Raw genomic sequence first — 16,948 nt, 5'->3', positions numbered from 1 at the left:
AGAGAGTAAGAATCAAGATAAAAAGAGCAGATTAAGATTAAGTAGAAGAGTTCCATGACAGAATACAGGCTGTATAAAGCAGCTTTGAAAAAAAAGAAGTAGGCCCTGCATCAGTCACTGCTAATCAATCAAATCTTACACATCTGTGATTTTGTTTAATGAAGTATTACATACAGTAGTTATGGTCCTAATGGAAATGGCATTATTGGTTGAATTACACCGTTTAGACACCGCTTAGGCTAATACGCTTTTAAGATTTTGATGAACTGTCAAAAAAAACACAACTCAGGCTAAAATAAGTTGCATAATATAGGCCTGCTGTGCTCAATAAACGCAGGCAATGTCGCATGTTAATTCCAGTATGTTTGTAGGACAGCATAATATGGAAAGTTGAATTTTTAATATTGAGTGAACCATCATTGTCATACACGATCTTCGTTTTAAGTCCCCTCTTCTCCTGACAGCACGGGCCGACCGACACACTTCATAAACCGGACAGCGTTTAGTTAGGCGGGCCGTAACAAAGTTGAAATGACAATCATCGGACGACAGCGTAATAACGAGAAGTCTGAGCGATATAATGGAAACACAAGCCAGATTACTATCTGCGACTCTTTTTCACAAGCACAGGCAGGTAGAAGTTGCTCTAAACCGCTGTGTCTTGGCGTGGAAGGAAATTGAGAGGAGCAGAAAACGAACCTCTGGCATCAGTAACAGTGCTGAAACAGGTAAGTCAACACGCAGAAGTGAATGAGTTTAAGAGCTTTGTCATAATTCCACGCAAAACAGCCTTTGGTTTATGTCTTAAAACGTGAGGAATAACAGAGTAATACATATTTAAATTTTTGTTTTTTTATATAAAATAAATGACATCAACACAAAAGGTCAAAACATTAAAAAGGAAAATATGTTTTAGAAAGTCACGTTAACAAATGTTCAGTTCTATTTAAGCCTATGTATCCATCCAGTAAATCATTTGCCTTTGGTGGCAACAAAAAAAAGAAGAAGTTTGGAGCAGCTGTCTTCCCAGTCTGCACTCCTTATCAGGATCATGCACATGTTGAGGGAGCAACAGTCAGGTCTGTGCCCTGACAAGAGCAGGTCACACACATGGGTTTTCAGTCAGAGATAATTAGGAGGCTCTTTCTTACAAGCAGACACTACAAGGGGTTGAATGTTATTTAATACAGTATGTCCCCCCAGGAAGGAGTTTACTCACTCATTCTCATTCATGAAAGGGGCTTTTTGCCTGTGAGCTTCCAGAAAAAAAAAATCACTAAATGTCATCTTTTTAGGGTCCCACAAGACCCCTCTTTAGGGTCTTGTTTTCTGCTTGGTTTATTTCAAAACTGTAAGTTTTGAGGCAGAAAGAGGTGGAATTTTCTCCAAACATTCAGTACGGGGTATAAACTTCTCACAATAAATAAATACAAACAATTAAAAATGGACAACCATGAGTATTTCTGCACTACATCCATGCATAATTTTTTTTCTAACTGAATACTCCAAATCAGGAGTTGGTTGCACTAACTCTCTATACGCTCAAACTAGCCTAGTTACTGTTTAATTAGTAATGAAAATTTACGCATCTCTAAAATACAACAGTTTATACCACACAAAGTAGTTCTTTTGTAGACCAGAGATTAGTTGTTACATTGTTTACAACCACTGCCAGGTGTAACTGTTGCCTAGCTAACTGACAAAATTAACGTTAAGCTAGCTTGTTAGTGCCCGTTTGGAGTGAAGAGTAAAAGAGGTAAAATATGGAATGTAGTTGGCACGTCTGTCCTAACACTTCATCAAAATTATGTTAAATAGCAAGACTTAAAGTACATTTTACCAAAATAACACATTATACTTATACTTTAAATTACAAAACAAGCAAATGAAGTCAGACCAAATGACTGTTGCTAACGTTAGCATAATTGACAGAATTCCCCACTCATTCTAAACTGCATGAATACAACTAACTCGGAAAGACATAGGCCTACTGTATTTCTTCTTTAGGATATATAAATAAAACAACTTAATGCATACATTTGCAAAGGACTGTGAAAAGTAATGATGTATCACTTGGTTACCTAAATCTGTTATTTATGGACGTTATGCTCCAGCTTGTGACTCTATTTACATAGGTGATAGCAACCAATTTACACATAGCTAAAGTCGTACCTCACTCTGACATCTCTCCATTAGTGCATGTATAGGTACTGAGCATGTGTGTGTAATTCAGGCCTGTGTGTAATGTGTGTAATAACAACAGAGTGAAAACATTGTAATTTCCCCTTGCGGGATTGATAAAGTATACATTATTATTATTATTAATAAAACATTTAAGTTTTAATGGTGCAACCCGATTTAGTAAATCCATCATCTGTAATTAGCTCATGGTTACTAAGAACATAGGAAGTACTTTAGACACACACACAAGCTAGTGTAGTTGGTGCGACCCAGTCCAGGGTCCCAGCATGCACTGGGTTGATGGTCTGCACCTTAAATTCTGCTTACTGTAACTGTGTTTGTCAACCAGCTCTACAAATGTTGTCCTTTTGCATCAGACAACTTTCACTTAATTCAAACGTCCTTATAACCTTCTGAGGCTAATGTTTGTTCATCTAGATGAGTTCCCTGGTCTGCAATTACTGTACCATCGAGTGGAAGTATTACAGCTGGCACTGCACACTTCAGTTTAAACCCGGCCATTGACCTTCCTCAAAGTGGTATCAAGCGCCCTATTATAACCTGCCATAAAGACTTCCATTTGTTGAGTCAATGTTCAACAGGGCTACACCAAAATTTCCCCCAGTGATCGCTGTGACAAGAGCAGGTCTGTTTACACTGGAGTTAGGAATCAAACAAGGAGACTTTGCCAGTAATAAATATCCAGTTAGTCAAACATTAAACACCATAGTCACATTTTTCATGAGAAAATCAAAGGTCTTTAAGTGCTAGCTGATTATATTTATCTTTTTATATATGTGGTTTTTGAGTGGAGTGTAGTTATCATTAGTAGTCAATACAGTCTAGGTAATCAGTAATTATGGTAAAACGTCTTTGCACCTACCCAAACAAAAGTTGCTCTATTTCTGGACTCCACATGTTTCATGGGCTGCATCCTTCTCTGTGTGTTTAACCTACATTTTAAGCTGTAAAACTTTGCAGCTGTCTAAGACTGGTGAAATGTCCTTAAGTTATTTGTTCTGGAGTATGCAGGGTTTGTTAGGTGTTTTGAGACGCCAGCATCTTACCTGCATGGTCACAGGTTCAGTGCCAACGAAATCAGAAATAATGCAATTGAATAATGTCGGAGTAGGATGGATTCTTTTTCTTCGTCACATACCAACATCATTTTCCAATTAAGTTTATCGAAAATGAAATAGATTTGACAAAACAAGCAGGGATATTAGGAGAAATATGATAGATAGATATAAGGGGACATACAAATTTAACATTTTCTATCAAATAACATTAAGATGTGAAGAATAATCTGGGAATCATCTCAGCACTGAGAAAGACAGAAAAAGTATGTATGTATAGAGGTTTACTCCTCGACGCAGCTGGCCCGGGTTTGACTCCGACCTTCATCCCTTTGCTGCACGTCATTCCCCCATCTCCCTCTCCCCTTTCATGTCTTTAGCTGAGAGCATCTTCCCTTCCTCCAAATCACTGTTTAGTGAATAGTACTTTATCAGGCCCTCTAAGCCTGGATATCTCCTTTGGCCAGGAGGGGGTTTAGATATTTGCTTTCCCATATTGCAGAGCTAGATACAGATCCAACGCATTACAGTCAGGGATTCACTTATAGCGATACAGGAAGGTTTGAAAATCAGGCTGAAATAGGGTATCAGCATCACAGAATTTTCTCTGTAATAAAATCCCATAGCAAAATCCACATTTAACAAGTGAAGAAGCGAAACAAAGCTACATGATTTTGTCCATCAGTCACTCATAGAAGTACAGTACGCTTTGTGAGACTGTACCTAGACCTTGAGCTAAATGCAAACATCACCATGCTCACAATGACAATGCTAACTTGCATATGCGTTTTAAGGTAGCTGGTATAATGTCACCACTGTCACCATCTTAGTTTAGCATGTTAGCATTCTAACATTTGCTAATTAGCAGCATTAAACACAAAGTACAGCTGAGGCTGACGGGGAATGTCATTTGTTTTGCAGGTATGCAGTCTTAAACCAAAGTATTAGGCAAATTGAAATTTGAATCTGATGATGGCGCCAGATGAAGTTAAGTAAGTGTTTACAATTGATCCTGAATATCTGTACCAAATGTCATGGCAATCCATCCAACAGCTCCTCAGACAATCGACTAAAAAAAAACCCATCAACCTCATGGTGGCACTGGAGGAAACATAAGGGGATCACAACTTCTGGGGATCATGTCTATAAAAATGTTATGGCAATTTATCCAATATTTGCGGAGATATTTCAGTCCGGACCAAAGTGGTGGAAAAACTGATCGATATTGCCATCCCTAGAGCCATGCTGCTGGTGTGGCTAAAATCCAAAAGCATTTCATATGGAAAATAATGACTTGATTTGACTGGTACTTTTGGCATATGTAGAAATCTAAGCAGTATCATTGCACCCCTGTTCTCCTGTTATACCTTCCACCTTTGCTGTCCTTTCTTCTCCATCTGTTTGCCTAAGCCTTGGCTTAACAAACCCATTGTGCCAGGAGAAATCCACAAGTCTTGTTTGACAGCTCACTGCCATGTGTACCCAGGCACATCTTTGCTTTGTAATCTAAAGCGGGTGCTCAATGCACAGCCCTGTCTGTACAATGAGAGACGGCTGCAGAGGGAGGGAGAGAGATGCAGAGAAGTAAACACTGCCAAACAACAGCTGGAGATTGGGTAAACTGTGGTTTATACTGCATTACTGGCAGCAATACAGCCCCTTTCATTACATTTAATATATGTATTTACCTGTGGCTTGGATAGGAGTAAAAAGTAGGGCCTCTAAAGCTAATTACAAAATAAATAAATGTTCTGGATATGTGTTGGTGTGGTTGACTGACCAAATGATATCCTGTCCATGGTAAGGCATCCACCTTTCTTGATAATAATTCATATTTTTTGATATATTGCTCTACAACACTTGCACACACTGACACATATGCAGCTGATTTCCAACATGGAGCTAAACATCATTAAATATTAGATTGCATCAACCAACAACATAAACCATTTTATCAGTTTCACACCCTCAGTTAAATCGTTGTCCCTCTCTTGCACCCACGTTGCATGCCACTTGGAATGCAATATGTAAAACAGCAAAACAGGAATGACATAAAAACTACATGACTAGTGTGGGGCCACCTACGGTAAGCAAGCATTTCCTTAAGCTTGCGCCGGCTTGTCCTCTAACGCATTGTCAGTGCCAAACCTCAGTAACAATAAAGGGATTACATACTGATCCACTGTGTAAAGGGAGGGGTGCAGAGAACAGCAGTAGAATATGAATATGATGACAGCTTGTTGTTGTCAGAGGACCAAAAGGAGGTGAGGCCAGGCTCTGTGCTGTCACAGATATCATATACACAAGCAGACAAACACAAAATCTTGTGTGCACACACATGAATGCATAGGATAAACTGTGTTAAGATCAAACCCTGTAAGATCATCTCCAAATGTGTCATACACTTCCTCATTTTGGGCTGATGAAAGAATGTCTAGCGTGTACTTCCAACACCTTTCGACACATCAAGGGTGTGACGTTGACGTGAGGGATAGTTCTGGGAACTGTTATTGTGTGACTTTGGTGAATCCAAACTATTCCTTTAAGACAATAACATCAACAAACTTACCAATTGAGGCAGCTGCAAAGTAAAATTAGTGTTTTTGACAAAAGAGTCTGGTAGCTTTGAAGAGAGCATAGATGGATATAACAGCTTCAGTTCCTTGTCTGAAGGGCTGTCTCACGGCATGTAAAGTGGTGAAAATATTCTAAATATAGTAAACACTTAAAGTGACTATATGTAGCTTTTAAATGTTTCTGAAACAAATTTTCCATCCGACGATCTTAAATGACCTGTAACAGCAAACGAGATCTGCCCGGGTCTAATTTTTCCCCACGAAGTCACACAATGATTTAGGACAGGTAGACGGCGCTACAGTAACACATTATGACAGTCACAGATTTCTTTGTAACACCGGTTCTGAGGCCACTCGTCTTCTTGCTGTCTGAAAATTCGGTCCCTCCGAATCCTTCTATTTGCCACATTTTCCATCAGTGCGAAATCAGCCATTGTGCGTCATTACGCATTGGGATGGCATGCCTTTTTATACCCATCCATTTGATTCTATCTAAACATTTACAGGTGTCAGAATTAATCTAATTTGAAATGAGTTCTTGTAATTAGTCAAACTTTATTTCAATTGTACCTTTCAAAAAGGTTAAAACATGCTTTACAATAAAAACAAACATTTAAAACACAATTAAAACAAACTAAAGCCATAAAAATAAACACTATAAAACACCATGATACTGTGTATATATATATATATATATATAAATCCATATAAAAAAAACCGGGGTGCTCCGCCAGACGGAGGCATCGAAAACAGCATCAGTGTAAGCATTATTCCTCCCGTTTACCGTATTAGTTATGAGAATAAATTCCATAACATGCCAATATACATAATCACAGAACATATTTGAGTTTTCTTTTTGCAAATATATCCTCATTTGAATTTACAATAGTATCTTGTTTTATTTTGTCTGCGTTTCACCGCAGATCGATAAAACAGGTTTGTGTAGCCTATTAATTGTAAGAATGGCTTTGGGAATTATTCTTTTTAATGAGAGGCAATATTTAGATTTATTTTACACAATGGTCTCCGTTTCACACAGTTTCACGCGTTTCATCCATCTGCCGTCGGTGTCGCCGTTTCTCCTTTCACCCGTTTCTGAGCGTACGCCTGGGTCAGAGTGTCCGTGGAGGACTGCACATTTTCCTGTCAAGTTTGCTTTTTATAAATCCCAATTCTTGCGCAGAGAGCGGCGTACGTCTTCTTTTGTGCATACGCACAGTTTATAAATGAGGCCCCTGGTCACACCAGCATTTAAAAGGCCAAACGTTATTTCAATGGAAAAGCCGTAATCAAAGAGTTGCATTTAACTGACCTTTCATTAGATGAAAGATCCTCTTTGTTCTATCATCATATGATGCAATTACTGCCAAGACCAGTGGTTCTCAATCCTTGCCGAGTACTGCTGGATTTGTAGCCCTCTCTGTAGTCAAAGAGCTACTTAAACTAATTTTAAACTTTACGCCTATGTGCTTCTCATAATGACATACTTAAACCACTACAAAAGTCGGTGCTCTCTATCATAGGCAGGCTCTCCAAAATCCTGCGTGTAGCATTTAGTTGGAATAATAGAACAGAGTGTTATTTACTGTATAATTGTACCTATAGGCCTCTGAGAGGTAATAAGAAATCCTTGTTTAAATTGGTCACAGCCTGTAGACATATGCAACCTGTGACAAGTGTAATTTTAAAGAGTCACAAGCCAAAAAAGGTTTTGAGCCATTGATGCATACTATCATATGAGAAATACAAATTCACAGATTGTGTACAAATCTGCAAACTGGTCCTGGCCCTTTAACAGATTACAACAGTGCATCACATGTGTTAATCCATCTCATGTGGTTAGAATGGAAACCAGTAGCCCCCTGGGCCCTGAGGACCTGGATGTGTCTGGCTCTGGAGAGAAAGGCACTAACAATGCCAGAGTTTGGGATTACATTCACACTGTGGGCAAAGCAATGCACTGCAATTGCCAGAATTTGAGTTCCATTCGCTGTCTTGCACATTGATAGTTGCACCTGCCAGCGTTAGGGAATCATTCTCTACTGAATGCTGCTCCTTGTTCTCATCCCATGTGATTGTCACTTTGAAGTTTACATTTTTTTCCATGGCAGTCAACAAGAACCTCTCATGTGCAGAACCGGAGGTCTGAACTAAAACTTCACGTTGCGTTGTTGTTGTTGTTGTTGTTGTTGACGACGACATTTTGGGAAATGCACTTATTCGTTTTCTTGAAATGGGGAAACATCATGCCTGGTTCTGTCCAAAACTAACAACATTAACCTACCAGCACCTATTAAGCTCACTAATTAAAACTTAACATTCTTTTGTTTGTTTTTTTTTTTTTTCTTGGCTGGATGCAGTCCTGGTAGACGGATAATGTTTTTTTTTTTTTGATAAGGACAGACTAGCTGTTTCCCCTCGTTTCCAGTTGTTATGCTAAGTTAAACAGATGCTGGCTTTAGCTACACACAATCAAGTAAATATGTTGAACTATTCCTTTAAAGTGATACTGTATTTGCCCAGCTATTATTATCATCTGTAGGTAATGAGCTTGTATGTAAACTAATACTCCAGTTATATTAAAGTGGATATTGATAGGAAATTTACTAATCATAGGGCCAAAGCAGTAGTAACATTTTATTTTTGCCATGCTTAAGGGTTTCAGATATCACTTCAGTTGGAATCATAAATCTTGTAAGTGATGTACAGCCTACTTCTTCATAGACATTACTTTTGGTACTTGTCAGGAGATAAAAAGTTTGAAAAAAATTATTTTTTGAAAACATTGATATCAAGATCACCTGGCAGCTTCAAGTGTTTACTGTGGGCTGTTCCTGGAATCATGAGTCAGTAACACAAACAAAGCGCCGCGCTCCAGGTCACACTAATTTAATCAATTATGCCTTGAATATTGTTGAAGTGACAAAGTTAATGTTTATTTTTTTATTTTGAGCTATCTATCTATCTATCTATCTATCTTGGTTGCCCTGCATTTTCTTGACTCGTTATTTGTGGTTTGTCTCTTGAAGATGTTAGGGCATGTCCTCTTGCACTTAATTGTCACCTCCTAATCTTTTATTTGGAGTAACTGATAGCTGAAGCAGTAGTCAAGTATTGGCTCTTAGGTATCACCAACAAAACAAACATTTAGTTGCTTTCTTCCAAGTGCAAAGCTAGCTCCACACATTTGAAATCCCTCCCAGTTTCCTGAAAAGATGACTTTTTACAGGTAGCAGACCCCTTCAGTTCACAGTACAGTAACAGAGTCCTATGGTATGAATAGGCAGCACACAATTGCTGACTGCCAGTGCTAAGATTCTTTTCAAGCACAAAGTAAAGTATGTCAGAGGAGAGCAGAGAGGATCTGCCTTGTATGGCCGAGGGCTTAGCATGTAGTTTAGGGAATGCACTGAGTTAAAAAGTAGGGAATTTGTGTGTATGTATGTGTGTGTGTGTGTGTGTGTGTGTGTGTGTGTGTGTGTGTGTGTGTGTGTGTATGTCTTCTGTGTGTGTGGTGATGGGATTATTGAATACTTGAGCGTGTATGTGGCAATGCCTCTGTAAGTGTATCTGCGTGGCAGGGTTATTGGAGCAGTGCGGGCATGTCAGCTATTGTTTCCAGTTCCTTCCCTGGGATTGTTGGCTTTGTGCTTGTTTCTGGGGTTAATTTCACCAAGTTGTTCAAAAAGGCCGTCCTGATTAAGCGAGAGCGATACCGCTTGTACTGACTCAATGATCAATGTTCACTTTTTGACTTTGACAGAAGTTGATTTGCCCACCAGGCTAACACAGAGAAAAGATTTCATACATTTTTAAGATTTCACCGTAAGCCAGGGAGCTTAAGATAACAAACATGTAAATGAGAAAAGTACGAGATAAGATATTATAATATATTCCACTGAATATTTTGGCACAAATCGGATACAAATTTGGTTTTAAGATTCCATGTTAAATTATCTCAAATCTAAAACAGTTTGTTGTAATATTGGGTTTATTCCAACTATACAGTAGTTGTCATTATCAACATGCAACATTTTACGAAAGATAATTAGCTTTTGCTTATCTGCGTACGCTTGCATGAAATTATTTTTGATGTTAGAACATCATCCTCAATACACCATGTCTATTTTGCCAGGACATCTCAGTGATAAGTCAAACTATCAGTTTAACATATTGCACAACAGAAACAACAGTAAAAGTAGTTTGGCGAGCCTATATAACGTTTTTGACCAGCAGCCATCGTCGCCACAAGTGTGAATCAATAGTGAATATGCTAAAACATGGTGTAACAGTAGCACATGAAGACAGGAATCATAAAGTCAGCAAAGTGACTTAGTAATGTCAGTTACACAGCAACCTTTAAAAAGATATAGCCTAATGCTTGCTAACGTTAGCTAACCTTAGCTAGCAAGCCTCCATAAACTACTAGTTATACCAAACCAAGTAAGGCTGTAGCAGCAAAACTAGATTAAGGCTGCATTTTATTGCTTATGAACTGTGTTCGACAGTAAAACATTACTTAGTAATGCATTACAGTAATATAATGCTTGCATAGTTTTTGGTAACAAGTTGTGTTACAAGTTGTGTTAGCTTGGCCATGGCATGTGTTAGCCTCTACCAAAAGAGAAGATATTATTATTAGACTCCTGGTAACTCCATAGTCTTTTTAGACATGCAGGTCAGGTGAATCGAAAACTCAAAATATGAATTGTACGTACTATTAGTACTACATCAATCCCATCATCACAGACCAATGATGGGATAGTGTCAGGCCCCCTGTGACCCTGTAGGATAATTAGTTTAGAAAACGGATGGAATGTGTAAGTTGCAGTAACTTTTAGTACTCTATTATATATTTTAATTCAACACCAACAATCACATTGGCAGAACACTAGGTGCCATTTTTCAAATAGTTGGAATGAAACTCCTCCTCTTATTTTTTTCTGAAAAAAAACTATTACCCACATGGCCATAACTCTTCCTATTTGTCAAAGTGTGAATATCGATGGTCATAAAGTTATTCATGCCTGCATGGCGCATCATCTTTATTTGAGAAAGAAATGAAATCCTATTCCCTCAGACTCCCAGGAGAGAAATAATATGTCATACCTCCCTCCTATCCATTTCACCATATCAGCTGACTATATTTGTAGGAGAGACTGGAATGCCTGTTACTGATGCAGTTGAAGAGGTCAATTCAACTCATTGCAAGTGATATTGTCGTTTTCTAGTAAAAAAGTGCATTTTTGAATTTATTCCCTTAGTAGCATAGCCATCTGCTGTGCTTGAACGCTTTATGATTTCTGGATTTAAATAAAGAAACGGTTCACAAATGAAAGTTATATTGTGAGAGCTAGTGTAAAATATTTAGGCATCACCTTCCTAGCACTGCGTTGTACCGATTTAACATCCATACCATGGGTGTTGAAGCAATTCTTTAATGATTTCATTGCCTTTATTTGGATTTCCCCTGGTTTCATACTATGCCCAGCTTATCCTCACTTACCAGTATGTATGTGAAAAGAAACAATTTCCCAACAATTCCCTTTATTTTCTTAATCTCTGCCTTTCAGTGAATTAATATCATATTGATGTCCCTTAGCAGCTCTTTAAGGCAACTCACCCACCCCATCTCTTCACTGTCAGGAGGTACCAGATCAAACCATACTTGACAAATTCTGCTAATGAACAAACCATTCAAACACTGCCAAAGTCTTTCATCCCAAAGTCATTTTAAAACTAGCAGCCTTAATTCCGTTCCCTTGGGAAAAAAAGAACAAGATGATGCAGTTCCTTCCCACACACTCACCAGCTCTCTTAGGAAATGGCTGTTATTCTTCCTATTCATTTTACTGTTAGTAATATGAATGAAAAGCTAATTTCTTGTTAGCAAACAGTTGCCTGTTTACACATCCAGCAGATATAGAGCAATTGTAGCATTCGTTTGATGGATGAAATCCAATATTCACTCTACTTTTATCGTTTTTTTTCCACCCACTCCTAAGGGGAATATATGGCGCTTTAGCTGCTAAATATTCGGTCTGACACTTTGTCTGTGTACCATTTGGTGCTGGGCAGGAAGCGTATAGTGGGTTTATCGGAGCCTTTTTACTGAAACAGCTGCCTGCTACATCTGGAAATGAGGCTGATGAGTTCAGTGAGACTGAACCAAACCAATAAACAGTAAAAGTTGTGGGCCATAAAACCATAACAATGACCTGAAACGATCTCCGTAGAGCTGAGGGGACCTGCCGAGTTGGGTGATAATTCTTTGTGGATTTGTCTCTATGAGCGACCCCTTTCACATTACGCAGGATCGTGTGATCCATTGTTATTAAAAAAAACATTGATTATTGCAGCTTTAATGATCTTAACAAAAGTTATGAATGATATTTGGCAATTTGCACTTCCACAATTGCTTTGACTTGTCAAAGTGTGTGTGTGTACATGTGAGAATATATTAACTGCATTACACAATAACCTATGCATGATGCTGTATGAGTAAAACATTTATTTATTTGTTTGTCTCTCCAGCACACAGCCATGCTGTTCAGGTGTGTGAAATAGTGGCTGTCCGCAAGACCAAAGATGATGACCAAGACAGCAAAGGCACCAGGAAGAGTCAGAAAAAAGCAAAGCAGCACTCCCAGCTGTATCCCCATGCATTCACAGGTATTGAACCTATACTGATATACACACTTAAAAAGGGACATTTCACAGATTTTACACCTCAAAGTCAATTTTCTTGTCATGGGGAGTACTACTTGGCATCTGAACACAGTTGTATAATTTAGTATAAGTTATAAGTTTTGTAAAATCTGAGAAAATGACAAGTTGCATTATGGCAAGTGTAGGAGCCAGCATTTTAGGGGTTGACCCATTTAAGGAACTAAAACACAGTATATCTCATCCATTTTTACTCTGTCTCTCACAAGTCCTCCATCTTTATGAAAGTCCAATACTAAATAGCTGAGGTGCCGCTTTGAGAAATAGATAGTGTCTTTTGTTCCTTCCAACAAAGTTGCCTGAAGCCAGTTTTGCTCAGTCACTTTCATTTTACTATAGTAGGTTAATGCCAAATCACAGTTACATTTTGAGTAAGTGTGCCAAAAGACTGTTCAGCTCCACCAATCGCAAGTGATCTGACACTGGAAATAAGCCTGTAGACAGCTCCACAGTCTGAAAGTAATGCAATAACAAGAGAGTCCCTCACAGCTTAGCCGACAGGGTCTAAGATGGCAGCAAGCCAGTGACTTATGGGCTAAAGCTTAATTTTGAGCCATTCGATTATATCCAAACAAGATCGGATTTACATTATTTATCACAGCCAAATGTTAAAAATTACCTCACTAATGTGAGCTTTTACTGGCATTAGAGTGTGTCGAGCCTGACACGACTGCATTCCCACGATCTGTGGAAACTTGGCTTCAAAGACACATCCCGTCACTTGCATCCTGATTATGTAACTTATTAAAAGGATGAGTTCACATCCACTCTAAACGTCTTGTTGCCTACCCCACTGCAAGTACGAGGTACTGTAAGTGATTTGGACTTGAAGAATGCTTAGTGTGATAATTTGACTTTGAAATGGTAAGTGAGTGAATCTGCTGTCAAAGTGCTTAGCGAGTGATTTTTTTGCTCCTTCATGTAAATATTTCAGTAATGTTCCTGGCAGGATATTATGTGACTCCATCTTGAGTTTTTTTGTCTGACTATCAGCAGAGCCCTGTTTTACTTCACTGACTACTTAATTTCTCACATGCACTCATTTATTACACACCTAACTGTTATCAATATAACTGATTGACCTGGCTGGTAAGGATAAAGCCAGGCCAAGTCTGCACCATAGCAAAGCCAGGTAGCACTGAATGTAGTCTGTGCAAAATGGCCAAATGGACAAAGTATGATACTTAAAAAGACCAGCCCTAGTGCCCAGAAATACTCTCCAAATTACAGTATAAGTAACAAACAATGATGGGTGTTTCACAGTAAATAATATCCGGGAAGTTAAGGCTTTATTTATCACGTGGGGTTATCTTTAGAAATCATAACAGGAATTATTTTGTTTTAGTGATAGCATCTTGCCTCTATACTCTTTCCATTCTTGTTCTAAGAACTATGAGGTGTTGGTTTGTAATGGTAAGTGGTTAGAGTGGAACAGAAAGGTTGACAGTGCAAACAGCGTGTGTTTATCAGCAGACTAGACCTCAAAATGTCTTTGTGGAATGTAAAAATGTGAGCCATTATCAGTGAGTACACCTATGACAAATCATATTTTTCTTTTTCTCACATTCTGTCCCTTCCTTCTGGTTTGTTCTTCTACAGTTTCCTACATTAGAAGAACAAGGCAGCACCAGTGGCGATGTGCTGATGTCACTTTCCACTCTGCCAATCAGGGACTCTGCGAGCAGTGGATCCAAGTTATCAATGAGCAAATGTCATTACTCAGTACGTAACTGTTTAATGATGTTCTCTATAAGACTTGGTAATGTACTTTGATCAGTTTATTGACTAGGATCCATAAAAGTGCCATGTATTGGGAATCTGGCTTGGTGAGTACTAGGGCAAATAGAAAATGGAGTACACACGTCATTAAGCTGCACTACACAGAGACAAAGGGCAAATGTAACTGTGGGAAAAAAAGTATTCAGTAGTACATTGGTCACGTGAAAGTAGCAGTTGAGGCAAAGCTAATTGATTTTAGCAATGTGTGCCAAACATGACGACTTCATGAATTTAATTTAGAGATGGCTACCTGTTGTTCTTCAGGCTAAGATTGGACTATAGTATGTACAATCTTTTTTTCTGAGTGGTTTATGGACGACTTCATTGGGACACCACCATATGGCCCAAGGAAGACCTCTGAAACCGGAAAAGGATGCTTTTTATTGTGGGTTATACCAATAGTGTTTGAGGTAAACAAAGGGGAAATTATGTAAATGAACAGTATACAGACTAATATCACAAAGACCAAGACACTGTAATTAAAGCTTTGAAGACGACAAGACTTATTGTGAAATGAGCTCTTCTACTCCTTAACCAGACTGCAAAGAAAGTGTGCATTATTGCCTATAAAAAAACATTTCATTCTTTTTAGTGGTATCGATGCCCTCAAGAGAGCCCAGAGGAAAACCTACAATATAGTTTGCCCTCCTGCGTTTCTCTTCTAGACAGTACCTCACAGGCATAGACGTAAAGAATGGAGCCAGCAACAGCAGTCTGACAAAATACATAAATGGTGGTATTACAAACATAAAGAGGTGTACTAAAAATATCTTTGGCTGGCATGAAGAGGATGTCCGTATTATTGGTTGCATCCATCTTACTGTCCAGATGTGCTCCAAAGAATGTGCATAGTCTCCTATATGTTAACATGCTTTTAAAACACAAAATATAACTCTGGACTGAAAATGTACATAACAGCACATCATTAATCACATTTTTTATTTGGGAAGAAAAGAAAAGTTCAACCTGAAGATGTAAGGAATGTAATATGGTTTTCAATGATGAATTAACATATTACATGACCAGAAACATATCAGTAACAACATATTGAGCTTTTTACATGTTTGACCTAGTTGAGTGCAAAGTACAGTTCTTTACACTTAAAATGTGATTGCAAAGAGATTACACGATTGAGTTCTACAGGATTTAGTGTATAACTAGCATGTGAAAATTAGACTGTAAGATGGGTTTAACCCATTTGAAATGGTCTAGTTGGCCACATTTTGTCTGGCAGGATGAATCAATTCAACAAAAATGAACTGCATTCTGTGAAAATGAAACCTTAGTGTGTTCAATAGCGTTATTCTCCTCCACAGTACACCTTTACATCACCCATTGACAATCCATTTATGTAATCTAATGGAACTTTTGTCTTATTGCCAAACAATATTGCACCCTGTATTTCTTTGTGCTCATTTAACTCTTGATCCCAATCCATTCATTTTCAATTGGAGCAGCTGCTGTATCTCTTATTGTCCTAAATGCACACACAACAGTCATCAACAAGCCATTTAGTATTCTCCATTGCAGCACTTTATGGGTTTATCACCGAATGATGCAGCACCTCTAAATTGCTTCACACTCCTACCATAGTCAGTAGACACACCATTTATTTCTTGAGCGGCTTGTTTTTGGAGACCAGTCAGTTTGACTGAGCATTTTGAGAAAGGTCTCTGGTTAATGAAAACTTCATCAAGCTGCTGTCAGTTACACATTTGTAAAAAATAAAAATAAACATTCTTTTTAATGACTCTCTCATTCCCCTCGCTCACTTTGCAGCCAACCGACCAAAGAGCCTTCTGGTGTACATCAATCCCTACGGAGGAAAGCGGCGCGGGAGGCGTATTTACGAGCAGAAGGTGGCTCCACTGTTTCACCGCGCCTGCATCTTAGCCGACGTGATTGGTGGGTCCCTATCAGTAGCGTTCCTTAACATTTAAATAAAAAATGAGTCTTGATGGCCGCCATATAGATCTCCACTGCCACTGTGGCCTCTCGAAGGGACCGTAGAGGCTTGCAAGGATATGATTTGGCTTATAGTGCCATTAATCATGCCACCACCTTAATGGAAGCAGTGATAGTTGATAAGCTTGGGTATCCAAACACATCTATTATTCAATAAGTGTTTCCTACAGCTACACATAGTCTGGGGTATTGATGGGCTGCAGGATTGTTTTTGTGTTATTATTATATGCCTGGAAAACAGATTTACTGTTGAAATATTGTCTTTGTTAGCACAGCACTCATTTTGCAGGCTAATATACAATAGCTGAATTAGGTTGTTGTGTGCCATTTTGCGATTGTGAGCCTTTGCTTTTTCTGAACATTAATCTGCACGACGACCGAGTTCCAGGGAATGTTTCAAAAGTGCAGCACTTTTCCTTGTCTTTTTTTTCCTCTGCATGCTTGTTGTGCTCGTCAGGCCACAAAGATTCAAGTTATTTTTTCTGTATGTTCCCTTTCATTGAAGTTGTACCAACACTAGCCATTTGATTTGTTTCCGTAGTTACAGAGCGAGCCAATCATGCCAGGGACCACTTGAAGACGGAGGCCAATCTAGATAAATATGACGGGTGAGTACTCAAGCTCGGTAGCTGCTGCTTTCAGGCA

General features: G+C 38.6%; 1 protein-coding gene across 2 annotated transcripts in view; it reads left to right on the top strand.

Annotated features, from left to right (window-relative positions):
- The first annotated feature begins 464 nt into the window (after positions 1-464).
- The window catches only part of cerk (ceramide kinase), a 43,058-nt gene continuing 26,574 nt past the window's right edge, over positions 465-16,948 (top strand). Inside the window, exons 1-6 of one of the 2 annotated variants that reach the window (XM_078281628.1) lie at positions 651-728; positions 4,179-4,249; positions 12,368-12,505; positions 14,159-14,281; positions 16,118-16,243; positions 16,845-16,911. In XM_078281628.1, the coding sequence (XP_078137754.1) occupies positions 4,240-4,249; positions 12,368-12,505; positions 14,159-14,281; positions 16,118-16,243; positions 16,845-16,911 (464 nt within the window). In that variant the 5' untranslated portion in view covers positions 651-728; positions 4,179-4,239. Of the gene's footprint in view, positions 729-4,178; positions 4,250-12,367; positions 12,506-14,158; positions 14,282-16,117; positions 16,244-16,844; positions 16,912-16,948 lie in introns of both variants that reach the window. The other variant, XM_078281627.1, reaches the window with a different exon arrangement.

The sequence above is a fragment of the Sander vitreus genome, chromosome 23 (genome assembly GCF_031162955.1).
Source record: "Sander vitreus isolate 19-12246 chromosome 23, sanVit1, whole genome shotgun sequence".
NCBI classification, from domain to species: domain Eukaryota; kingdom Metazoa; phylum Chordata; class Actinopteri; order Perciformes; family Percidae; genus Sander; species Sander vitreus.
This window is presented reverse-complemented; position numbering and strand designations above follow the sequence as displayed.